The sequence below is a fragment of the Trichosurus vulpecula genome, chromosome 1 (genome assembly GCF_011100635.1).
Source record: "Trichosurus vulpecula isolate mTriVul1 chromosome 1, mTriVul1.pri, whole genome shotgun sequence".
NCBI classification, from domain to species: domain Eukaryota; kingdom Metazoa; phylum Chordata; class Mammalia; order Diprotodontia; family Phalangeridae; genus Trichosurus; species Trichosurus vulpecula.
The window spans coordinates 418841951-418868933 of NC_050573.1; the positions used below are offsets into that span (position 1 = coordinate 418841951).

Consider the following 26983-nt stretch of genomic DNA (forward strand, 5'->3'; position numbering starts at 1 on the left):
TGAGAGAAAGTGGTCACCTCTGGCTGGGGCAATCAAGAAATCCTGAAAGGAGATAGTTAAGTCTAAACTGTGTCTTGAAGGACAGGAAAGATTCTGATAGGCAGAGGGCAATAGAGAGCATTTCTGACAGCTTGAAGAAAGGTACAGAGGCAGTAAAATGCGAGCCATGTTTGGGGAATACTATATTATTTTATCTCACTCAAGTGTAGGATCTGTGTAGGAGAGTAATGGGGGAGAATTCAGGAGGTAGGTATGGGCCGGACTATGGACAACCTTGCCTGCAGATTAAGAACTTTAGAATAAATTCCGTTGGCAATGGGCAGTCAATGAAGATTTTTGGGCAAGGGGTGACATGATCAAAGTCTGGGCTGGATGAACGGAAGGAGAGACTACAGTTAGAGAAACCAGTTAAGAAGACTAGTGTTTTTATCAATGAGGACACAATGTTGGTAGTAGTAGGAATAGAATAGGAACGTATGTAGATGACATTAAAAAGAAGACTAAATGACACTTGGTGATAAATTTATATGAGGAGGTGGCAGATACCAATCCAAGCCACGGTGGTCCTAAGAGTGGTAGTAAAATGAGATCTAATAATTTAAAAGGAAAAGAGATGGCTTGAGGGTTGAAAGAATAAGAATTTGATCTGGAGACGCTGAATTTAAGAGATCTATATCTGAAGGTCAAAAAGAGGAAAAGGAGCCATGGAAGACATAAGTATGGCCAGAAAAGTAAGAGAACTAGTGTAATACACACAAATGAAGAAAGGATTCAGTCACAGTAGAGAGGTGAGGATCAACAGTGTCAAGAAGGAAGAGAGCAGGTATCACCAATAAACAATATGGCAAAGTTTTCTTTAGCCAGATAACAGGCTTCTGTACACGTGATAATGTTGTTAAATTAAATACGTGGCAGGACGTCATTACGATAAGCAAAGATATAAGAGATACACAATGCCTAGCAAGAGGTGCTCAATCAAGACATGTTCATATTAACAGCAGAGCTCAACAGGGCCTTATGATCAACCCCACCCTCACCTCCCACTTCTGTTGATTAGGAAATTACAGAGAAATTAAGTGACTTGTTAAAGGACACATAGAGACGGAGTTAGAAACCAAGTTTTCTAATTCCCAGAGTCTAGTCGTCATTCTATTAGAGCACGCTGTCTGCCTCTCTGTTGAACGAGCTACATTCAACCTCTCTCTACACACAGATTAAAAAAGAAATAACTAGAAAGGTTTAGATGAGTAATTGGTACCAACATCTAGACATCGTAAAATTCTAACTTCCCTGCAAGAATTTGCTTGAGAACTTTTCCCCAAGCCTCCAAATAAAACAACTGCTTTTACAGTTATTAACATCAATGTTGTATTCTCTCGCAGAAAGCAATTTATTTGTGCGTTGATTTTAGGATGCTATGCACATGTGAAATACTTTTTTAATAGTCCCCTAAAGTTCCTTGCGAGCTCCAAATCCACAGCGCCGAGATAAACAGGCCACGTAAAGGGCTGGACAGAACCACCATCACATGGGTCACAGGAAAGATGCCATCGGCATCGGTCACTTCTTGAACACAGAGAAAAAGCGAATTACGTGCCCCCTAAGCCCGATAAAATAAACCTATTTAGATGTCCTAGGAAGGAAATGGGGTTGGGTGTGTTTGGGTTGGGGTTTTTTTTTGGGGGGGCGGTAGAAATTGAAAGGCAGGGGGAAGGGCTACACTACCCTTAGAACAACTTTTTTCAGCTACGGACTCAAAAGAACCCCAGTCCTTGTGCCTCCTAGGGCTACCTTCTATTCTGCATATAATTAGTACGTACAGTTAGATGATGTCCCCCGAATTAGAATATAAGCTTCTTGAGACCAACCCCCCTCCCCCTTTTTTGTGTGTCCGCGACCCTGGGAACAACCTGGCATACAGTAAGCGCCTAATAGATGCTTAACGGGTAATATTGGGCCCTTTGCGAAACAGCCAAGCAAGCATACGGAGTCTATTCAACGCAAGGTGGGGACTCAGGACCCGAGGGGGGGGCGCGGCAGTGTGTTCCCGTGGGGCGGGGCAGGGCGGCGCGGGGGGCAGGGCGGCGAGGTCCGGCGCTGCAGGGGAAGGAGAGCTGCCGGCGTCTCAGGGCCTGCGGGTACCTTGCTTGACGCGCGGCTCCTTGGCGGAGACGGTGACGGGGGGCGGCCTGAGAACCGGCTTCTTGCCTGGGGCCTCTCCCGCCGCCCCAGATTCGGCGGCGGCTTTGGCCCTAGCGGCCGACACGGCAGCCCGCACCGCGCCGGCTCCCGGCGCCTTGTGCTTCTTGTTCTTCCCGCCCATGCTGCGGCTCCCACCGGGCCCGGAGGGGCGAGAGGCGGAGAGAGAGAGGGAGAAAGGCGCGGGGCACGGACACGCGTGATCGCTTCGCTCCGCCGGGCGCAGACGCTCACAGTTCGCAGGCGCAGCGCCGCTGCCGCCGCGCCGCCGCACCGCCGCCCTCATCCGGGGCTTCCCTGGACCCGCGGAGAGGCGCTGTCTCGGGATTGGTCCCGGCCGCGGCAGTCCCGCCCATCTCTCCGCCCCCACCGCGTGCTACGTGTTCTCTCTCTTTCATCCCCCGGCTGGAAAGATTCTAAAAGAGACCAGAGAAAAAGATTTCAGGTGGCCGTGAGAGCTCGAGCTTTCTTGTTCCCTCCCGGACACCGTGGCCCGGGATCGAACGCTGCCTCCGCCTAACTGCGGGGCATTGTGGGTAGAGGGAATTTGGCTGGACTGTTCGGAAACATGGCGGACGCATTTGGAGACGAGCTCTTCAGCGTGTTCGAAGACGAATCGCCGGCCCCCGGGGCTAAGAAAGGGAAAGAGGCGGCAGAGGCCGCTGGCAAGGCCAAGTAAGGAACGGGCCCGGAGCCGTGCGTGTGGAGGGACAGAAGGGCCAGGGTTGTTTTGCGGAGAGGCAGCCGGGTCCTCTGGCGTCGGGGGAAAGCGCAGGCCACGCTGGGGGAGGAAGGCCGCGAGACCAGACCGGAGGTCGGAGAAAAGGCCAAAGGAGGAGGGATGGTCGGTCCAGAAAGCTTTGGTCGGGAACCCTTCTCAGGCGCCGGGGACCCCAGGAAAGACAAAGGGATCATTTGGGGGAGATGACAGGCGAATAACCGGGGGCTGGAGGTGGAAGTGGAGCGCCCAGAGAGCGGGGGGGTCGGCGTTGGGGGTGGGTGGGGAATCATCCGAGAGGGGAAGGCTCCTGCATAGAGAGGGGTATTTCTGCAGAAGGACGCCAGGGAAACTTGGGCGATTGAGGGGCGGAGGGAGAGCCTTTCGGGGGAACGGCCAATGCAAAGGCGCGGAGTCGGGAGACTGAGGCACGTTTTCAGGGAACAGCAGGGAGACCAGTGTCACTAAACGAGTACGTGGAAAGGTAGTAACAGGCTAGGTTTGGAAGAGCTTTAAATGTTATTTACTGTTTTGTTTTGTTCTCGGTCCTGGAGGTTATAGGGAGTTGAGTTGCAGAGACAGGACAGATATTAAAAAGGAAAGAAAAAGTAGGCTGTGGTTATATTGAGGGAAATTTTAAAAAAGAAAGGAAACTAAACGATCAAGCTCAGGGCCTTGTAATGACACACCTGTCACTGTGATTTGGTTTTCTGAGTTTACTTTTCCCTTGAATGAAGTATCATAAGGAGAATGAGAATTCTGTTTTTAAGTCAACCAGCAACAATTAAAGGGGCTCACCTAGGTGTCGTGGGGGATGGGGTAGTGGACTTGAGGAAAGCCTAAGCCTGCTTCAGTCATTTACAGATTATGGAACCCTGGGCCAGCCTCAGTTGATAACAATAGTACCTATTTTCCACAGTTGTGAAGATGCAGTAATAATAAGAGTAATGATAGCTAGTATTTATATATTGCTCTAAGGTGCCAAGTCTTCTATCTCATTTTATTCTCACAATAACCCTGGGAGATAGGTGCTATGGTTACCTCTATTTTAAGTAAGGTGACTTGCCCACAGTCACATGGCTAGTGTCTGATTTGAACAAACAGCCTTCTTGACTCTGTGCTCTATGTAACATGCCTCCAAATAACATATAAAGGGTTTTGCAAAACTCAGTATCAATAGATCGATTCTAGCAATTATCTTTCCCTCTACCACTTTTTTTAACCACCTGTGTGACCTTGGTCAAGTCACTTAACCTCTCTGTGCAGTACTATGAAAGATACAAAGATTTTGATTCAAAGGAATTGTATTCAAAGTCCAGTTCTCTCACCACTGTACCTATCTAGTAGGAGTCCTTCCTAGGTATTAGCTTCCACATTTCCAAAACAAGGTGGTTTGACTACTAGATACTCTCTTAAGAATTCTTTTGTCTCCAAATTGTAGGATCCTGTGGATAGGTATGCGTCATTGGGCCCCTTCTTAAGGAACGTACAATCTTAAATTTTAAAAAATGTATTAACGATCATATCACAGATTTGGGGCAAGAAGGGACTACAAAAGTCTTCCAGTCGAAACCCCTTATTTTACAGATAAGATCAAGTGATTTACCTAAACTCACACAGGTATTAAAGGGGCCTAGCTAACTCATGTATATAACATAGGATTTGTGAATTACATTGTTCACAGTAATTCAGTGAGCTAGGTAGTGCAATAATATCTCCATTTTCAGATTAGGAAGCTGAGTATCGGAGAGATGAACTGACTTTTTTACTGTCACATGGTTAGTAGTCTGGGACTGACTTTGTGAATATAGAATATGCTTTTTCCATTATACCTTGATTAGTGGAAATTTAGGCAATATATGTAAACAATGAATAAAGTTCAGAAGAACTTTCTCTTCTAGTGCTCAAGGAATGCTGTTCAGTGGAAGGTGATTCTGGCAGAGGGGGTGGATGGTATTACCAAAGGTAAGGCAGTGGGAAAATTCAGAGCATCTTCAAGGGACAGTAAGTAGTACACTGACTGGATGAGAGGGTATTGTTTTAGCCAATTAGAAGGGGTTCTTTAGCACTAGACAGGATTTTGGACATTATCTTTTAGGAAAGGGGGAACCATTGAAGAGTTTTGAATAGGGAAAGAGTGGTAGTTTAAGAAGATTAATCTAGTGATTTTGTGTAGAATTGTAGACTGGATTGTCTTTCCCTCTAAACCTATTCCTCTGTATTAACTTTCTTCTTTTGAGGGCACTATCATACTCTTAAGTCCATGGTTTTCACTTACTAGTCATCCTTAATTCTTCATCCCTAATTGGGCTTCCTCTCCCACATATCCATTCAGTGATTAAATCTTGTAAATTCTGTCCCCTCAACATCTTGAGTCTATCTCATTTACTCTACTAATAAACAAAGACCCAAGCGTAGGTACTCATTTTCTCTTGTCCTATCATTGGAGCCTCTTTCTTGGTCTCCTTGCTCCTGTTCTTTTCCCCTCTTAAGGTCCACACAGCTGCCAAATGGTTAGTCCTAAAACACAGGACTACCTTGTTAATCCTTAAGAAGCTTCAGTGGCTCCCTACTGCCTTTAGGACAGGAATTCTTCACCTGTGGTCTGTGAATTTCTTTTTTTTTTTTTTAATTTTTGATAACTATTTTGGTATAACTGGTTTTCTTTGTAATCCCGTTCATTTTATTTTAATGCTTTTAAAAACATTATTTTGAAAAAGGCTATCTTAAGGCTTTACTAGGCTGCCAAAGGGGTCTATGATACAAAAAAGTTTTAGAACCCTTATTTTGGGATAAAGTACAAATTCCTCTTGCATTTAAAGCCCTTCACAGTCTGGCTTCAACTTATATTCCCAGGCTGATCACAAATTATTTTTCCTCATGCAGTCTGTGACTCAACCAGTATGCCCTACTTTTTGTTCTTTATATTTGACCAAATTCCATCTCCCATGTCTGTGACAGCCTGCCCCCCATAGCATCAGTACCCCCTTTCCTCACCTCTGCCTGCTAAAACCCTGAATTCCCTTCAAGGCTCAGCACAAGGACCACCTTCTTCAAGAGGCCTATCTTGATTATCCCAGTTGTTCATACCCATCAATCACTTTTATTTATTTTTTAAATATCCCGTATCTTCTTATTTGTGAATATATTGCATACTTCGGACTATATGTTGTATGCCTCATATAATACATAAACTCCTGAAGGTCAGGAATTTTGGTATTTGAATCTCCAGTGTCTAGCCCATGGTCCGGCAGATAGTAGGTATTTTATGAATGCTTGTTGATTGATAGATGAAGGGAGACCAATTAGGTGATATTTGTAATAGTTTTGTGGAGAGTTGAACTGTCATGTCTGCCTTCACAACTTCTCTTGTATATGCCCTTTTCTTTCTTCTCATACTCCCACCACCAACCTTGGTAAAGGCCTTAAAACACTTCAGTCCTGGATTATTGAAATACTCTTTTTTTTTTCCCTTTTTTCTCTTTATTTCTTTATTTAATATTTTTTACATTTCAACATTGATTTTCACAAGATTTTGAGTTACAGATTTTCTCCCCATTTCTACCCTCCCCCCCACCCCAAGATAGCATATATTCTGATTGCCCCTTTCCCCAGTTTGCCCTCCCTTCTGTCACCCCACTTCCTCTCCCCCCATCCTCTTTCCTCTTACTTATAGGGCAAGATAGATTTCTATACCCCATTGCTTGCATCTTATTTCCCAGTTGCATGTAAAAAACAACTTTTTTTTTTGAGCATTTGTTTTTTGAACTTTAAGTTCCAAATTTTCTCCCTTCTCTCCCCACCCACCCTCCTTGAGAAGGCAAGCGATTCAACATAGGCCACATGCGTATCATTATGCAAAACACTTCCATAACAGTCATGTTGTGAAAGACTAACTATATTTCCCTCCATCCTATCCCGTCCCCCTTTATTCAATTTTATCCCCTTGACCCTGGCCCTTTTCAAAAGCGTTTGCTTTTGATTACCTCCTCCCCTGTTCTGCCCTCCCTTCTATCATCCCTTTTCTCTTATCCCTTTTCCCCCTACTTTCCTGTAGGGTAAAATACCCGATTGAGTGTGTATGTTGTTCCCTCCTTAAGTCTGATGAGAGCAAGATTCATTCATTCCCTTTCACCTGCCCCCTCTTCCCTTCCAGTAGAACTACTTTTTCTTGCCACTTTTATGTGAGATAATTTACCCCATTCTATCTCTCCTTTTCTCCTTCTGCCAATATATTTCTCTCACCCCTTAATTATACTTATTTATTTGTTTTTAGATATCATTAGATATCGTCCCTTCATATTCAATTCACCCTGTGTCCTTTGTCTATATGTATATGTATATTCCCTTCAACTACCATAATACTTAGGTTTCATGAGTTACAAATATCATCTTTCCATGTAGGAATGTAAGCAAAACAGTTCCACTTTAGTAAGTCCTTTATGATTTCTCTTTCTGGTTTACCTTTTCATGCTTCTCTTGATTCTTCTGTTTGAAAGTCAGATTTTCTCTTCAGCGCTGGTCTTTTGTTTTTCAAAAATGCTTGAAAGTCTTCTATTTTATTGAAAAATCCATATTTTGTGCTGGAGTATTATACTCAGTTTTGCTAGGTAGGTGATTCTTGGTTTTAATCCTAGCTCCTTTGACCTCCAGAATATCATATTCCAAGCCCTTTGATCCCTTAACGTAGAAGCTGCTAGATCTTGTTTTATCCTGATTGCGTTTCCACAATACTCAAATTGTTTCTTTCTGGCTGCTTGCAATATTTTCTCCTTGACCTGGGAACTCTGGAATTTGGCTACAATATTCCTGGAAGTTTTCTTTTTGGGATCTTTTTCAAAAGGCGATTGGTGGATTCTTTCAATTTCTATTTTCCCCTCTGGTTCTAGAATATCAGGGCAGTTCTCCTTGATAATTTCTTGAAAGATGATGTGACTGTTTTTGATCATGGCTTTCAGGTAGTCCAATAATTTTAAAATTATCTCTCCTGGATCTATTTTTTCCAATGAGATATTTCACATTGTCTTCCATTTTTTCATTCCTTTGGTTCTGTTTTATAATTTCTTGATTTCTCATAAGGTCACTAGCTTCCACTTGCTCCAATCTAATTTTTAAGGTAGTATTTTCTTCAGTGGTCTTTTGGACCTCCTCTTCCATTTGGCTAATTCTGCCTTTCAAGGCATTCTCATTGGCATTTTGGAGCTCTTTTGCTGTTTGGGTTAGTCTTAAGAAACAGGTGTTATTTTCTTTAGTATTTCTTTGGGTTTCCTTTAGCAAGTCATTGACTTGTTTTTCATGATTTTCTTGCATCACTCTCATTTATCTTCCCAATTTTTCCTCTACTTCTCTTACTTGGTTTTCCAAATCCTTTTTGAGCTCTTCCATGGCTTGAGACCAATTCGTATTTTTCTTGGAGTCTTTTGATGTAGGCTTTTGATGTAGGCTTTTTGACTCTGTTGACTTCTTCTGGCTGTATGTTTTGATCTTTTTTGTCACCAAAAAAAGATTCTATAGTCTGAGTCTCTTTTCACTGCCTGGTCATGTTCCCAGCCAACTACTTGACCCTTGAGCTTTTTGTCAGGGTATGACTGCTTGTAGAGTAGAGAATACTTTGTCCCAAGGTTTAGGGGCTGTGCTGCTGTTTTCAGAGCTATTTCTGCACAGCAAGCTCTGCCACACCAGCGCTCCTCCTTCCTCAAGAACTGCCAACCAGGGCCGTGACCCAGATCCAAGCAGGGCAGAGCAAGAGAACCCTGCCTTTGGGCCAGCAAAGGGATTCCTCCCACAGGGTGTGCCTGGGGCCAGAAGCAACCGCAGGTGGAGCTCTGGAAGTAGCTGTAGGAGTTTCCTGCTGCTGCAGGGAGGGGTGGAGGGTGTTGGGGGTTGGGGGGTTGGAGTTGCCAGGCCAGGGCCAACTGTGCACTCCTCTCACCCTAATCCAACAGTTTTCCTTCTGACCTGCTAAGTTGTCTTTGGTGTTTGTGGGTTGAGAAGTCTGGTAGCTGCCACAGCTCAGTGACTCATGGCCCTAGGGCTTGCTCCCCTATTGAAGTATTCTACTGGAAAAAAAATATTCTTCTAGTTGGTCTTCCTGACTCAGGTCTCTCCCTGCTTCAATCTATCCTTCACTCATCCTTCAAAATGATTTTCCTAAAGCACAAGTCTGACCACGTTACCCTCTTATTCAGTGAACTCCATGGGTTCCCTATTGTTTCCAGGTTTAAAAATAAAATCTTGTTTTGGTTTTAAAGCTCTTTATAAACTGGCCCCTTTCTATCTTTCCAGTCTTCTCATACCCCAAGTGTTCTGCAATCCAGTGACACTGGTCATCCCCCAACTCTTGAGCATTTTTGCTGACTGTCCCCCATGCCTGGAACTCTCTAACTTTTCATCTTTGCCTTCTGGCTCCCTGAATTCCTTCAAGTCTTCAGCTAAAAGCCCATCTTCTACAAGAAGCATTTCCTAGTCCTCTTTATTCTTGGTGACTTTCCTTTAGTACTATCCCCAGTTTATTTTGTATTTATCAAATTATAATAAATGCATGTTGACCTGACTTCTTTGGAACAGCTTCTGAAGATACTGAAGTAGGGAATCCTATAAAGACTGAGAATTGTAATGGACCCAATTGGAATGGTTCTTTGCCTTTCTCTGACACGTTATGCAGACTCAAAGGAGGAGTGAGACTAGTGTATGGGGGTGGTGATCCAGAGTTAGGAAATAGTATGGGAGTTTATAGTGGAAGATAAGACAAAAAAAAGGGAGTCTAGGTTGTTAGGGCAGCATTTAAGTTGTTTCCCAATTGATCCAGGCTGGGCAAGGAATTAAGTATGGTCAGAAGAAATCTAATCGAATATGAAGAAAGTGAGATAGATCACTAAATTTGAGGTCCTGGGCAAAGAGCAGGTTTTATGGGTGTAAAATATCAGAAGAATTGAGAGGTGAGGGGGTTGTGGATAGCACCAGGTTTAAATTTGGGTATAGTCTAGCGCGTCTAGCAATGACTATATTTAGGTGATATCATTTGGTAGCTAAAATGGAGCATTGGATTTGAGGAATCCGATGTCCAGGATATCAAATGGGCCATCTTCAAAATATTGAATTCAACATAGGTGATTATTGGAGGGGAAAGAAAAACTGGAAGTTACGTGTTTAAATCATTATAGAAAGAAAAAGTAAGTCTTACAGAAGGATGGAAATATTGAGGATATAGAGTGGGTATTATAAACTGTTAGTTTAGCCTTGAAACCAGATGTGGAATATTAGTCCTTCAGTAAGAATTTATTGGGGGCATCTAAGTGGTACCGTGGATAGAGCACCAGGCCTGGAGTTAGGAAGATTCATCTTTTTGAGTTCAAATCAGGCCTCAGATGCTTACTAGCAATGTGACCCTGGGCAAGTCACTTAACCTTGTTTGCCTCAGTTTGCTCATCTGTAAAATGAGCTGGAGAAGGAAATTGCAAACTACTCTAGTATCTTTGCCAGGAAAACACCAGATGGGATCATGAAGAGTAGGATATTACTAAAAAACAACTGAACAACAAAGCATTTGCTGATTACCTGTCACGTATGAGTTATTATTCTAGGCTTTGGGGATACAAGCTGAAAGTGACACAGTCCATTCCACTGAGGGCCTTCCAGTCTAGCCAGGGGAGACAGCATGTTCACATAAAGGTGTATATAGACAGTAAATAAAGAGGGATTGGGGAGGGGCATGTGCAGCTAGGAGAGCAAGGAAAGACTTCATGTTTGGTGCTGGATCGAAAACTAGGAATTGAGTGACTGTGGTAAGGAAAGGGAGTTCATTCCAGGCATGAGAGACAGCTAATACAAAGGCACATGGCTAGGATATGGAGTGTCCTGTATGAAGAAGAGTAAGGTCTATTTGGCTGGACTGTAGTATGTATAAAAAGAACATCATAATAAGGCTATATAAAAGTAGGTTGAAGTCACACTGTGAATATCTAATTCTCCCCCTCCCCCCAAAAAGGGAAGAAGTTTGTTTTGATCCTAGAAGTAATAAGGAGCAATAGAGGCATGATATGAGAAAGGGAGGGAGAAAAAAGAAAGAAATAGGGAGAGAAAGTTTGATGGGATGATCTGGTCTAATGAGGGTTTTTTGAGGATGGAAGAGACTTGGTGTGTTTGTAGCCTTAGGGAAGAGCCAATAGAAGGGGAGAGATTGAAAATTAGAGGGTGATTAAGGGAGCAGTCTGCTGTAGAAATTGCATAGGATCAAGGTTTTGTGTAGAAGGATTGGTCTGATGAGAAAGCCTACTTCTTCAGAAAGGAGGAGAAAACAAGTGATTTTTGGTTTTGAGGGAGGGGATAAGGTTATGAGGTGGAAAAAAAGGAAAGAAGAGCAAGCTCACTCACAATGAATGGACTTCATTTTCTTGGTAAAAGCATGAGTTTAGGTCTTCAGCTATGAAGGTAGAAGAAAGGGATGGTATGAGAAGTTTAAGGAGATAAGAAGGTTTAGTATAGTCTGTGTGGGAAATGGAATAGAGAGTTAGAGTAGTAAAAAGATTACCTTGCTCCAGGGAGGGACCCACTTGAGATTAGTAACAGTTTATAGTCCAGTCAGTATAGACCAGTCAGCACAGTTGTGACTTTCTCTAGTTGCACATGAATAGGAAAGGAGGAGACAGATGGACATAATCTGGAGTTGGGTTTTGGTAAGTCCTGAAATTGCAATAATAAAGGGATATGGGAGGGTATTGGTGGTGGTGGTAGTAAAGGATTTGAAAGAATAGACTTGAACTGGTTAACTAAAAGGTCAAGGTTGAAAAAGGAGGACAAGTGATAGGTATTGAACCTACATAATTACGATCAGAGGAGGGATTTGAAGTCACAGGAAGAAGGAGTATATTTAGGAGGAGTAAGCATAGGGAATGATGAAATGATGGAAAGTTATCAGAAAAAAAGAATAGCTAGATATCTTAGCTGTAATGATAGATAAAATTTTTAATTTTTACATATATTTCATAAATGTCACATTGTTAATATTGCTTTAGCTGAATTTTTCTAGAAGTAGCATACATTTAATTTGGAATTTTGAAAGTTTATGAACTTATTAAAAATAAGTCTTGCAAAAAAAATTACTTTTCAGAAAACGGACAGATGATAAACCACAGTCAGCATCCACCAATGTTGGGAAGAACAAAAGAGATTTAGAATTGGAAGGTACAGATGAACCCATATTTGGAAAGAAGCCCAGAATAGAAAATACATTAGCAGAAGATGTAAGGTAAGATTCGCTTTATTGTAAATTTCAAGCATATTTTGTGTATCACTTTTGCTCTTTGTGTCTCACTGTGGTGTAAGGTTTAAAGATTTTTTTGAAACTGGGTGTGAAGTAATTTTCGTCTTATAGAACTGAACACTTGTATAATTGCACAAAATAAAAGGTATTATTTGTGTAAAATAACATGGTAGTCAGCTACACCTTCAAAAATTAGGTTTGCGTTTTTTCTGTCGTACACACCTTGGTGTTTTTTTTTTTAATTATCTCTAGTGCACTCTTCTTAGTTTAGCTAGCACATTGCTAAAAGCACTGTAACTGTAGCTGTCACTATTGACAACTAGGAGCTGAGCAAAGAGAATATTTTTGTTTGTTTTTAACAGTGCTGTGCAGTCAAAGAATACAAGGGATAACATCTAACTTGGAAACAAAATAATTTAGGTAACTTCTGAGACAAGGTAGCCATTAGTGGTAAGCTAAGATAGGCAGTTGCCAGAAATAATACTGTAGAAGAAATTCCACTTATTATTTGTTGTGAAGAATACAACTGGGTTTATAACAAATTACCTTGTGTTTAAACCTGTGATTTCATTGGTGTAGGCAACTCCTGATGAAGCATGTCCTTGTACCACAAATGTTCTGCACTTAAGACGTTTATAGGTTTTCTGCCTTATGCACTGAGAAGTTAAGTGCCCAGGGTCACACAGTTGATACGTGTCAGAGACAAGATTTGAACCCAAGTCGAATTCTGAAAGCCCTCTTTCCATTACACCATGCTACCATGTTTTCTGATAGTTAAAATGGTATAAGTTGAAAGTTTTTCTAAAGTAGAATCATGATATTTTAAACTACTTTATCCCTTAGAAATTGTGTGTAGGAGGAGTATGTAGGCCAAATTATTGAAAAAATTAGCCTTCTTACATTTAATTATTTTTTAAATTTTAGCCTGGCAGATCTCATGCCCAGAGTCAAGGTAGAAGCAGTGGAAACTGTTGAAGGCTGTACACATGAGGTAAGTATAAACAATGAGTACAGTGACTTTAGACTGGGCATTTTCTGTGAGTAATTAGGTTAGGAGGCAATAATCAGCTTAGTTATCAGTGCAACTTGAAAAGGCTAAGCAGTGTCTGTGTTGCATTGTCATTTTATGCATAATAAGATCACAGATTTAGAATAGGAAGGAACCTTAGAGGCCATTTTGTCAGATTTTATAGATGCTGTAAGAAAAGTAAAATAACATACCCTACCTCTTCCAATTTAGTACTCTTTCTACTACAACATGGTGCTTCTTATATTCCAATTTTGACTCATGTCCTAAAGTTTAGAGGTCTAGAGTTCATAAATCCCAGTCTCACTACCAGATGACTATCTTTGATAATCTGTAGTCTCCCTGCAGGACAAAGGCTTTTAAAACCTCTTTTTTGTCATGGACCTCTTTGACACTCAGTGAAGCCTATCAGAATAATATTTTCAGTGCATTAAATGAAATGCATAGTATTACAAAGGTACTAATTTTATCAAAATTATTTATCAGTATTAAACAAAAAGTTCATGGAACTCAAGAATTTTTACTCTAGCAAGAGTTTATAAAACAGGTGAGAAAGGCAATTAGATGATACCTTATTAAGTCCTTCAAGAAATACTCAGAGCAACATCTAATAAATAAAAGTGGTTTATAGCTCAAATGAGAGTGTTATCTGTTAAAACACTTCTTAAATATTACAAGGTACAAAGGTCCTCAGAAACAAAATAGATCATTAGATCTGTGTTCTATAAGTCTTCGTTAGTGTTAGTCTGTTTGAGCTCCTCTTTAGATGTGTTTTCTTTTTTTTTACGGTCTTGACTTACAGAATGTGCTTCAGCTCAGTTGGGATTATCTTCATTAAGGACTTGGAGTTTCTTCTGCAAATTGAGCCCTTTACATCCTTACGGAAGGATTCCTACTTTCTTTTCTACAGCTAAACTTAACTGGAATATGAAGCATGACTGATCTGCTTTTTCGTTTCCTGAGTAACTTTTTGTTTCAATCATTGTGCTAAAGCCAAGGCCAGATGCTATTCTGGCTCCGAAAAAATCTTTATGGAATTGTAGAACATGAGATCTGGAAAATCTCAGAAATCGTCTTGTTTTACCTTTCCCTGAAGCATGAATCATCTGTATAAAAAGTCTACTGCTGTTGGAAGATCTTAGTTGACTGGGGACTCAGTACTTTGCTGTAGTATTTTCCATATGTCCCTCAGACTGGAATTGCATCAAGTCCTGGAGAAATTTCTGTTGTTCTTTCTTAATGCCTTTCCTCATCTCTGGTAGCATTTTCATACCGTGTTTAGTTATCCATTCCCCTAAACCTGATGATCACTAGGATGATGATGATGATAATAGCTAGCCTTCGTATAGTGCTTTAATGTTTGCAAAGTACTTTACAAAATTGTTTTTCATTTGATCTTCACAAAAACCCTGGGGAGTGCTGTTACTGTTGCCCCCATTTTATAGATGAGGACGCTGAGGTAGGCAGAAATTAAATGACTCCTCTAGAGATAGAACAGTGTCTAATACCAGATTTGAACTTAGGCGTTTCTGACTCTAGGTGTAAAGTGTTTCCTGAGAGTGCCATTGGCAGGTCTAAGCAGTATCTCAGGGAGGAGACCAAAAGAATCTAGAAACTGCCATAGCCAGCAAACAGTTGATATCCTTGCAAGTCAGTAAACATTAAGTACCAACTGTGTATCAGGCACTGTGCTTATGCACTGGGGATAAGAGAGAGGGAGGGAGAATCCCTGCCCTTGAGAAGCTTATAGTCTAATAGGGAAATAACATACAAAAAAGTAGTGAAGGAATCAGAGGGCATGATGGAGCAGTCAGTCATAACAGCCCCAAAGTAGTGAAGCCAGATGAAAAATGAGATGTGTGACCTGGGCGCTCTCCTTATTGGAGGTTTGAAGTTCAAGGCTCTACCCTCCAATCAGGAGGCAGAAGGTAATAATGATGAGGAGTCCCAAGGCTGATGAGATTTTACAAGATGATAAGGTTATCCCAATAATAAGCTTCGGGAGGCCTGGTTGGAGAGGCCAATCAGAGAAGTCCCAAAGTAGTGCAGCCAGGTGAGAAATTGCCCATTGGAGCACAGAAGAACCATGGACAACATGAGTTTATAATACAAAATCATTTGAAAAACAAAAGATAATGAATAGTGGAGGTCTCCAAAAAGCTTAGTGTGAGACCAAACTGAGCTGTATTACTCCAAGGGATTTATAGATGAAACGGTCAGGACAAGAGATAGGCAGAAAATGGAACAGATTTTTCAAAACTTCCGAAACATTTTCATTATTAATGATGAATAAAACCAGCCTCTACAACTTATTACCAGAGTGACTTTAGACAAGCTAGGCATCATCTCTGGGTCTTAGATTCCCAGAGGGAATCCATCCCCTCTTAGATTCACTTAAGAGAGGTATTAGTCCTAAGCAAGACAAACTCTAAAAAGGATTTTCAAAAATATTTATAGCTTTTTTTTTAGGTGGCAAATCTGAGGGGTTGCCTATTTATTAGAGAATGGCTGAATAAATTGTGGTTTATGAATGTGATGGAATACTCTTATTCTGTGGGAAATGATGAAGGGAATGGTTTCAGAGAGTGAAGTGAACAGCTCCAGGAGAACAGTCTATACAGTGATAACATTATTGTAAAGACAAAAACAACTTTGAAAGAATTATGAGCTCTGATCGATGTAATGACCAACTACAACTCCCCCCGAGGAAACATGCTGCCCATCTGCTGATAAAAGAGGTGAAGGACTCAGAGTGCAGAATAAGACACTTTTTTTTTTTTTAACAAGCCAAATGTTCGTTTATTTTCTTCTTTTGTCCGCATTTGGGAAGGGAGAAAAGACAGAGTTTTGCTGTTTTGGAAGAGAGACTGTATGTGTTTTAAAGATGCAGGTCAAGCACCACCTTTTCTTAGGGCTTTTTTGGTGCCCCTCTCCAAGCTGCTAATGCCTTTTAAAATACTTGTTAATTCATCATTTGTTCTTCAGTTCGTTTTCATTTTCCTCGGAGAGTTTTGTTCGCTTTTGAAATTGTAATTGTTGGATTTATGATCTCCATTTAATTCTTTTGTAATGATTTCTCTTTACCCATTTTCTACTCTTTTAGTAAGCACTTGAACCCTGAAATTAATTTTACTTATATGAATTTGTTTCCAGTTCTTAAAACTCATATGGCTTGCCTCTACCCTGTTCTATTCCCCAGTTTCTTCAGTTTACTTTGTTATTTTCCCTTTCATTTTGTTGTTCCTTTTTCTTAGCCTTTCCAGCACAGATTAGAGTAGATTCTTAATACTGCCTGCCTCCTGCCCTGACTACCTCTTTTGCTCCGCCTCCTCCAGTATAGGTTTTTGAGTACTGTGGATCTTTGTTGCCATTTTCTGAGAAGTATCAATTTACTTTTGACTTCATCCTTATTCTTTTTCCCTTGAGAGGTAGTATGGTGTAGTAGAAGGAGTGGAAGGAATTTTAATGCCTACGAATCAGTTTTAGAATTGGAAGTGCTGTAGGAGGATATCTAGTCCAGTCTTCTCATTTTGTAAATGAGGAAACTAACATCCACTCGTTAAGTGACTGGTTCAAGGCTATACAGGTAATAAGTGTCAGAAGTGAGATTTGAACCCAAATCTTCTGACTCCAGAACCATTGCTTTCTTTACAGTACTGTGCTACAAATGAAAAGCAGCCTTATCTTTGATTTCTTTTGAGTCACATCACATTTAATTTCCACCCCATTTTAAAGTTGGCTCTTTGAGAAAGCTGCGAAATAAATCTGGAGATAATAGGTTATTTTTATTTTTTTTCGTTCTCATTTTTCATTAGGTTGCATTACCTGCAGATGAAGAATACGTTCCACTGAAGCCACGAGATGGAAAAGCTGCCAAGGTTTGTACTTTTCTTTCAGTAATTCACTATTTTTTTTTATTGTACATAAGCTAAAAATAGTAACAATTGTACATGTAAAAGATGCCTCTTTATTAATCTACATTAAGGTGGTTATTTCATTTCCCTGGTTTCCACTTCTGTCTTAGATCATAACCCCTCTGCATTCCATTAGTATTTGGCCATTACTGTGGCCAAAAAATCCATGACCTTGTGACCAACCTGGTGATGAGCCTGTCTGAATTAGAGGCTCATCCTTGAATTGGATTAGGCAACCTCCAGGCCCCAACTTGAAGTCTTTCCAGCTTTTTGGCAAGACCAACCCAAAGCTTTCAGAAACCCAGGGTTATTTCTGTGCTGCTGCATGGTACCAGAATAGAACGTGGTGGAAATTATGGTGTTCAAAATTTTTAGTGTTTTTTTTTTAACATAAAAGGTTGACATAGACCAATTTTTAGCACTTCTTGATAAAGACCTTTTTTTAAAAAATCCCTGTTTTTGTCTTTGGCAATAGGATCATGTATCTATTATAAACAGGTCATCAGTGGATACTTTTCTGAACATTCTTAATCTCTTGTGTTCTTTTGTCATTCTCCTAAAGATTTTGTTGGATTATATCTTGCAGGAATATCCATTCATTCTTGATGCCTTTCAGAGAGAAGCCATTCAGTGTGTAGATAACAACCAGTCTGTTTTAGTTTCTGCACATACATCAGCTGGAAAAACTGTCTGTGCTGAGTAAGTAACTTCATTTTTTAATAAACTTTTAAAAATAAGGATTCTTTTCCGTAACTTCTACAGTAAGGTGATTTTTAGTTTTAGATTTTATTTGTACCCTGTTCATAGAAATTTTAGAGCAAGACAGACCTTAAAGACAATTCTGTCTAGTTCTGCGACTCAGCTCACAGGTGAGGAAACTCAGGCTTAGAGATGTTACTAGCCTGTAGTAAACAGTGTGTTTATGGAAGTACCAGGGCTGAGGCCTTTTGGGTCTTCTGACGTAGTCCAGTGACAGCTGGACTATTGTACGCAAGGTCTTAAAGGTAATTAGTGGCAGAGCCAGTGCTCTTTCTGATGCGTTATACTGCCTCAATTCAATCTAATTCAATAAATAAAGTTGTGTTCACCAAGATAAGTTCATTTACTGAGGTAAAAGTTAAGAATTTTCATTCTTAACAGAGGCAAACTCATTTGTCCCAGGTTTGAGATAGGTCTTCTGTGGCAAAGGTTAGTAGAGGAAAGGTCTGTTTTTTCTTAAAAGGTTAAGATAAATTCTAGTCCAAAGCTCTTCTTTTAGAGGTCATTCACTTTTTCGGGACATTCTAGAGTTTTTTAAAGTTCTACTCCACGAAGGGCCGGGTCTCTACTCCGAACCCCTATATGGATAGGGTTGAAGTGGAACTAGCTTTTGGGTTGCTGGGAGACTTGTACTATTTACCAGAACATGTGTTGATAGTTCTCATTTGTTGGACACATTTTTTGTTTTATTTTGCCGTTATACTCTTACTATACTTAGGTTAAGAAATGATTTAACGGTTGGTTAATATATTGCCATTTCTTGCTCTGTTGCTGTTTTATGTCTTTGAATCTTGTTTTCCACTCTAAATTGTAAATGCTGGGGCTTCATACTTTTTCTGTCTCCTTTGTTGGTTTCAGCACTTAGTATGCTTAATAAATACTTACTGATTGATATTGATCATTAATAGCTAGAATTAGTCTTCCAAAATCCAAGTACAGAATTAATATTTCAGGTCATTATACTGTGTGTGTGTGTGTGTGTGTGTGTGTATGTAAAAGTATAGATTCCAGTAGGAAAAAAAGGAGAAACTTCATTTCTCATATTTATAGTAACCTCTCAGAGCTAGAAATGTAAAAGTGATTAACAGTTTTTAAATATATTAAGTTGATCATATTCAGAATATGATTAAAATCTCTGTGCGTTTCACATTTGTTATTTTAACAGATTTTCTTAACTTTTATATTTGGCTTACAAATAAATGGAGTAAGATAGTCTTAATATTCAGTGAAGTCGTTTTTGGTTTTCCCAAAGACCAGCTACTAGAATTTTATTCATGTGAAAACTTATTTTTCTAAAAGGGAAATCACAAGCGTATTGATAGAACAGATCATAAAGGAAAACTTTTGAGTATGAATTTTGTGAGTTTTTTTAAAAATTGATTTCACATATTTAGGTACGCCATTGCTTTGGCTTTGAGAGAAAAGCAGCGTGTGATATTTACCAGCCCAATTAAGGCTTTAAGTAATCAGAAATACCGTGAAATGTATGAAGAATTTCAAGATGTTGGCCTGATGACTGGTGATGTCACCATAAATCCTACAGCTTCTTGCCTGGTTATGACTACTGAGGTAAATTACTTAACTATTCACTTTTTTCCCCCTTCAAGATGCTTCTGGAATTAGAACTTGTAAAACTCTATACTGTGTCAAAAATTCAGAATATTTACATACTTACATTATCTAAAAGTCTAAATCCACAGTATTTTGAATTTTAAATTTGCTTTCTTGTAGTTATTTGGTTAGTAATCTGAAAATAATATCAATAATCTGTATTAAGATGCTTACTGTTATTTTGGAACATGATTTTGGAGATAGTTTAAACAACAACTTTTACATTCTGAATCTAGTTTTTTCTAATCTAAATGATGACACACAACTATAACTTTTGTAAATATGGGATAGTAATAGGATTTTTAAAAATCACAATAAAGATTCATATTTGTATAGTGGTTACTTCTTGACCCATGTAAAATACTAGTGGGCATAAATCCAAAAATGGATGCCCTAGGAGTATTCAGGATGAGTTCTTGCCCAGATATGCTTTGTTCTGCGTTTAAGTCACTGTCTGTTTTTGGACCAGTATTGAATTCAGATAGGCTGAGAGTTGCCTTAGGGTAGTATATAGAGTACTGTACTCAGGAAGACCTTTGTTTAAGTCCTGCCTCTTATACGGACTGGCTATGAGTCAGGGCCCCTTGCCCCTTGGCAAGTCACTTAACCTTAGTGCTCTAGATACTGGGAGCTCTAAGACTGTAAATTGCAGAACAGTTGCTGGTATATATTATACTGGAAAATTCTTAGCTGAGACGTTAGTATACAAATGACATCACACATCTGCTCCCAAAAAAAGGATAATTACCTGTTCCTGGAAATTCTGTGCTTCGTTTGGGTATGTTAAGGACATCTTAAGGATCCATGTTGTCTGTATGACTCAAAGAAAACCCAGGAATGATCAAAAAACTAAAAGCACTTTTGGTAGTATGTGAGGGCAGATAGAGATCTGAGGTTTATGTCATAGATGGATGATCACTTTAAAGGTTGTTTTCAGAGCTGAGTAAGTAGAAATTGAAACTCTTGCTTTGGAATAAACAGGCTTTGTTGTTCACTGGGAAAATGGAAAAACAGCGATGAAATGTGCCTCTGCTTGCTCCACAACTGTTTCCTGATCTTTTTATGTTATAAAAAAAAGTACAAAATGATTCTGACATTCAAAAGCATATTTAGGAAAACAGTCTATTACCTGTTCCTCCATCTAAACAAAAATCCTAATGTTCCTTGGAAAAAACCCTCCAATCGCTTAACTCTTAGTTAGGAAAGAGCTGCTTTCCACTGAATTTTTAAGTGTTTTACAGAAAGTATTCTATTTTCAATTCCTTAGATTTTGAGAAGTATGCTATACCGAGGGTCTGAGGTTATGCGAGAAGTTGCTTGGGTTATATTTGATGAAATTCATTATATGAGAGATTCAGGTAATGTATACATTCTGTTTTCTGAGTATGATTTATAAAATATCCCTCTTGAACTGTATATTCTCTGGGCATCTCAAATTTAACATGTCTAAAACAGAACTCATTTATTTATCTTTGTCCCTAAACCCTTTCCTTTCTCAAACTTCCCTATTTACTATCAAGGACATCAACCTCCTTAGTCTATTACAATTGCTTTCCATCTACTTATGCATTTCTTTTTAATTATTTATGTTGTTTAATGAACAAAAATCATTTTTATCTCTCCCTGCTCCCCCCACCATGGTCCCTACCCCTCCACAATTTAAGAAGAAAAAGATAACTTGTGTAATAAATGATGCATAGTCAAGCAAAACAAACTCCCATGGCCAAAAATACGTATGTCTCATTCTGTACTATGATTCTGTCATGTCTGTCAGGCAGTGGGTCATACCTTCCTTATCACTCCTCTGGAATCAGTTTGTCACAAGACTTTGAAAATTGTTTGTTTTTACAATGACGTTATTGTGTAAATTGTTTTTCTTGTTCTGCTCATTCTATTCTTCATCAGTTCATACAAGTCTTAACAGGTTTCTCTGAAATTGTGCCTTTCATCGTTGATATATAATATTCTATTACATTCATATACCATAATTTGTTCATCCTCCAATTGTCAAGCTCCCCCTTAGTTTCTAGTTCTTTAGTGCTACAAAATGAGCTTCTTTGCGTATTTGTGTATTTGTGTCCTTTGCTGTGTATGTATCTTGTATGTACCTTATTTTTTGCATGCTGTTTTCCCTGGCACATATATGCTCATTGACTGGATGAATGAATAACTTGTGTTATTATGTTTTAGAGATTACCCTGCAGATTGTTGTTTCCTTTGGAAGTTTGTAAAATTTGATTCTGTTCATAGTTTGATATTAAATCTCTATTGATTATCTTTTTTAAAAAAGTTGAATTTTATTTTCTGTTTTATGTTCCATATCTTAAAAGAATCCGAGAGTTATCGTTGCATTGAATCACTTTTTTCTTTACCTTTAAAGGATCTTGTGATAATTCAGTTAAAATGTCCTTTGTGGAATAGTAGTGTATTTCCAGCTATTTAATTTTTACTTTTGATTTTGTACAAATCATTAATCTTCCTTGTTTAGTGTGAAGTAGAAATATTTTGGTCCTTTGAATGTGAAGTTGTCTTCAGGGACTACTTTGAGCCCTAAAGTATTCAGGCCATTGTACTTTAATGCATAATTTTATTGGGAGCTTATGTCATAGGGTGGCTGTAATCCTAATCTAGATTTATGGTAAGGGTGGGTAATGAGGAAAAAACAGTTTCTGACAGCGTTACTTCAATAATTTGATATAATAATTTGGAGTTCTGTATTTGTGGTTTTTATTTTCTAGAGCGTGGTGTGGTATGGGAAGAAACTATTATTTTGCTTCCTGATAATGTTCACTATGTCTTCCTTTCTGCTACTATTCCAAATGCTCGACAGTTTGCAGAATGGATTTGTCATTTACATAAACAGGTATTTCTTTCCTTACTAAAAACACCATTTTATGGCAAGAAGCATGATAACCTTAGTTTTAGATTTGTTTTATGTCTAGTATTGTATAACTAATCCTGCCTAAAATAAAGAAGATGAAGGGAGAGGGTGAAAAAGCAAAAAGCAAGCCGCCTTGTAATGTTTTATTCACCATATCTTGCTTTACAAATGAAAGCCTACAATTTCTTTTTTTTTTTTTAGTGTTTACAGCTTTTTTAAAGAAATATTTATTTATTTTTAGTTTTCAACATTCAGTTTTATAAGATTTTGAGTTTTAAATTCTCTCCCCTTCCCTAAGACAACATGTAGTCTGATATAGGCCATACATGTACAATCATATTAAATATATTTCCACATTAGTCATGTTGTAAAGAAGAATTACAACCAAAGGGAAAAACCACGAGAAAGAAAAATAAAAAGCCAAAGGAAAAATAGTATGCTTCAATCTGCATTTTGATTCCACAGTTCTTTCTCTGGGTGTGGACAGCATTTTCCATTATGAGCCTTTTGGAATTGTCTTAGCTCATTGCATTGTTGAGAAGAGCTAAGTATATCAAAGTTAGTCCTTGAACAATGTTGCTATTACAGTGTTCTCCTGGTTCTGCTCATTTCACTCAGCAACAATTAATGCCAGTCTTTCCAGGTTTTTCAGAAGTCCTCCTGCTCACCATTTCTTATGGAACAATAGTATTCAATTACATTCTTATACCACAACTTGTTTAGCCATTCCCCAATTAATGGGTATCCCCTCAATTTCCAGTTCTTGGCCACCACAAAAAGAGCTGCTATAAATATTTTTGTACGTGTAGGTCCTTTTCCTACAATTTCTTATAGTTTGCATAGATACTTACCAAAACTGAACATATGATCAAATGGGGGGAAAGTGTGAGCAATTATATCCATATACTAGTTAAAGTACAACAGACACTTTGAAATATATCATGGCTGGAAAAACCAGACATACATATGAACACACCAGTTCATATGTGTGTGTTTGATGTATTCCTGGATTACTACTCATCCTTGCTGACTCCTAAGATTTTCATCCAAACTGAATACTTTTGCACTATTAATCTATTAACAGTAATTTAATCTTGTTATCACCTTACTAAAAATATCGCAAAATCTCAGAGTTGAAGGAAACCTCAAATCCCATCTACTCTGACATCTCTTTTGCCACATACGTGGGAAGTGATCTTCTAGCCTTGGCTTGAATATCTTCAGTGAGGAGGGAGCCCACTATTTCCTAAGCAAGCCTCTTTACTTTTGGATAACTCTCACTCTTAGAACTTTTTTCCTTGCAGCTGTTCTCCTGTTGATCTTTCTTTCCCTCAAGATTCTGTTTTGTTTTGTTTTAGCCCTTCAAGAAATATTAAGGCATTGCAACCTAGGTATAATACAGATTCTGTGTCTGCATCTATACATATGTCTGTGTAGATGGATAGTTAAGATACAGATATGCACACACATACATAGCTGTTTTCCAGCCTCAATGACATTTCCCAACACATACTTCCCCATCACAGAGAGCCATTCTTTGTACGTAGTAAAGAGTAAAAAAGGCATTTCATAAGCTTAGCAAAACTACACATTGAAAAAATGCTCCAACATTTATCTGACGACATACTCCCTGTTCCATCCCTATAATTTCCCCTTCTCTGCAGAGACAGGAGGGAGGATTCTTCTTTAAGACTGAACACTGTCATCATTGTTTCAGAGCATTTGTTTTCATTTTTTTGATTGTTCTTTCCACTGACATTGTTGTCATGTACATGCTTCTTCATATTCACCATATCCAGCATTTTCACTGCGTATTCGTATTCCTTTATATGCATATGCTGCGTCTTGTTTAGCCATTTCCCAATTGATGAGCATCTACTTTGTTTCCAGGATTTGATCAGTGTGAAGTAAAAGCTCAGTTGTTTTGATTTGTATTTCTTTTGTAGTTAGTGATTTAGTGCATTCTTTTGTTATATTGTTGATCTGTTTGTTCCTGTCCTTTGACCACTTAGATCTAGAACTGAAAGGGACCTCAAAGGCCATCAAGTCCAACCCCTTCATTTTATAGACAAGGAAACTAAAGCCCAAGAAGTGACTTGCCTAAGTTCATACAAGTCATAAGAATCAGACTCTTTACACTGTGGCATATCTGACCATTATGAGAGATATTTGATACAAAGATTCATACCAGGGATTCAAGGGTAGTTCAATATTGGAGAAACGACATAATCATGTTTAAAAAAAAATTTAAGAAACAGATTCCCCCTTTTACAGATGAGGAAACTGAGGCAAACAGGTTATGACTTGCCCCAGGTCAATAAACTAGTAAGTGTCTCAGGTCAAATTTGAACTTGGATCTTCCTAACTTCTGGTCCAGGATTCTATCCACTGTGTCACCTGCCTCAGTACTTTCAGTATCTTAAAGGCTCAAAAAAAATTTAGCTAGAAAAAAGTGTACAAACTTAAGGAATAAACTGTTTTCAGTTTTTCTTAAAATTTATTTTGCAGCCTTGCCATGTAATTTACACAGATTATCGACCAACTCCATTGCAACATTATATCTTTCCAGCAGGGGGAGATGGCCTTCATCTTGTTGTTGATGAAAATGTAAGTGGTTTTCATGTATTGCTTTTTCCTTAATCATAACTCTTTAATGTTTTAACCATAAATGATAAGTCAAGACCCAGTTGGTTTATTTAGGCTTTTGTTTATAAATTACTTTGTATAGGTTTTAGTATTGTGTGGAAATCATATGACTTTCAAAAATGAATTATTTTAGTCAACTTGGTATAATTTTATTCTTTTATACTAAGAAATTACTTTTGTTATTTGAGAAAAAAAAATTTGTGATGTGAAAGCTGTTTGTATTATGTCAAAATTTTTGATAAAATTACTTAGAAGAGTAACTTTGGTTCCAGGGTGATTTCAGAGAAGATAATTTTAATACCGCAATGCAAGTACTTAGAGATGCAGGAGATTTGGCAAAAGGAGATCAGAAGGGAAGGAAAGGAGGAACAAAAGGTAATCTCTAATTTTGCTTTGAAGTTAGTTTATGTCATTCATTTTCAAATTGTTTGATGTTAAAATTAGATTTTTGTTTTTAGAAAGTTTCAGAGATATATGGGTTTAAATTAATGATTTATGTAAAAAAAAAAAAACAACTTTAAAGCCAACCCTTTGTCTTTGCAGGACCATCAAATGTGTTCAAAATTGTGAAGATGATAATGGAAAGAAATTTTCAGCCTGTAATCATTTTTAGTTTCAGTAAAAAAGACTGCGAAGCATATGCCCTCCAGATGACCAAATTAGATTTCAACACAGGTACTAGTATATTTCAGTACAGTTTTTTATGTTAAATTTATTCACTCAGTTATCATTTTTTTTAGGAAACATTTTTTAATGTGGCAAGTTTTTCAAATTAGTAATGTCTCACTTTTGTCTGCATTATTTTTCTGGGGACAGTCTTTGTATGTATCGTATTTTCTCATAGGAAAAATGTTACAGTTGAGTATTGCACTTCTGATCCTCAGCCCAGAATCCATCAAATCAAAGATATGACCAGTAATAATGTATCATAAAACCAAAGATACAACTATCAACCTCAACAGTATTTAATATCATAAAATGTCCAGCTACTAGAAATTGGCATACATCGGTTTTACTTAAGTCCTCATTGTACTATAAGTATATACAATTTATAAAAATACAACTCTTCTGACCTAAAAGTACTATTTCAGCTATAATAATTAATTTTCAGTCTTCTTAAACTATGCTACGGCTTTTTAGCAATTGATATGTATAACCCAGATCTTATAGAAGAGACTCACGGAAGAAATATTTGGCCTTTTTTCTCCCTTTATATCACTTTGGGTGAGGTAACTCCCATTCAGTGAATTAATTAAGAAGTTAATCAAGGGATGGCCCCCTTAATCAAAAACTCAAAAAAAAAAATTCAAACTGGGAGGGGAAGACCGTCAGGGTTCCTGGCCAAAAGAGAAACAGTTACTTATTTGGTATTTACATTCACCTACGCTAGGAGGGCAGGGACCTGTTGTCCAATCCATGAGCTCCAGAGTGAGTTGGTTTTTGAGAAAGAAATCTAGCCAGTAAACCCAAAGTTGAGGAGGCAGCCTTCGGCCATTGAAATGTACCTTCCTTTTGGCAGAGCACCTTCAGGTGAGGAGAAGAGCCTGAAAGGGCCAGGGTCTCCTAATGCATCCTGGGCTATCTCCAGTCATCCTGGTGAATATCAGGCCACTGGACCCAGATGGTTCTGGAGGAGGAAGTGAGGCTGGTGACCTTGCACAGCCCTCTGTCACTCAAATCAAAGTCAGCTGCAAGTCATATCATCATTTCCCTGATGTCATGGTCCTCTTCAAGAACAAAGGACAAACACAACAACAACTGTATACATCCCTGGAGCAAGCAAAATTAGACATTCTTCTAACTGCAAAGACAAATTCTGCCCTATTTTCTCAGAAGTCTATGTCTGGATGTTCAACCTTTAATTCTCCCTGGTATCATCTGTCCCCTCTACAATGTAAAACAAAGTTAAATGTGTTTTAACCTGCCAAAAATGTTTTTTGTACAGTAACTTTTTTGGCAAGTATAT

The 26983-nt window shown here is 38.7% G+C and overlaps 2 protein-coding genes across 3 annotated transcripts in view; one reads left to right on the forward strand and one right to left on the reverse strand.

Moving 5' to 3' along the window:
- Window positions 1-2492, reverse strand: part of DHX29 (DExH-box helicase 29) — a 54887-nt gene extending 52395 nt beyond the window's left edge. The window contains exon 1 of the mRNA XM_036765701.1: window positions 2143-2492. Within this exon, the coding sequence (XP_036621596.1) occupies window positions 2143-2485 (343 nt within the window). The 5' untranslated portion in view covers window positions 2486-2492. The remainder of the gene's footprint in view (window positions 1-2142) is intronic.
- Window positions 2493-2639: 147 nt separating this feature from the next.
- MTREX (Mtr4 exosome RNA helicase) overlaps window positions 2640-26983 on the forward strand; it is a 96121-nt gene continuing 71777 nt past the window's right edge. Inside the window, exons 1-11 of one of the 2 annotated variants that reach the window (XM_036760835.1) lie at window positions 2640-2874; window positions 12027-12164; window positions 13104-13170; window positions 17022-17084; window positions 17707-17819; window positions 19274-19448; window positions 20758-20848; window positions 22229-22353; window positions 24880-24978; window positions 25290-25392; window positions 25561-25692. In XM_036760835.1, the coding sequence (XP_036616730.1) occupies window positions 2768-2874; window positions 12027-12164; window positions 13104-13170; window positions 17022-17084; window positions 17707-17819; window positions 19274-19448; window positions 20758-20848; window positions 22229-22353; window positions 24880-24978; window positions 25290-25392; window positions 25561-25692 (1213 nt within the window). In that variant the 5' untranslated portion in view covers window positions 2640-2767. The remainder of the gene's footprint in view (window positions 2875-12026; window positions 12165-13103; window positions 13171-17021; window positions 17085-17706; window positions 17820-19273; window positions 19449-20757; window positions 20849-22228; window positions 22354-24879; window positions 24979-25289; window positions 25393-25560; window positions 25693-26983) is intronic. The other variant, XM_036760842.1, reaches the window with a different exon arrangement.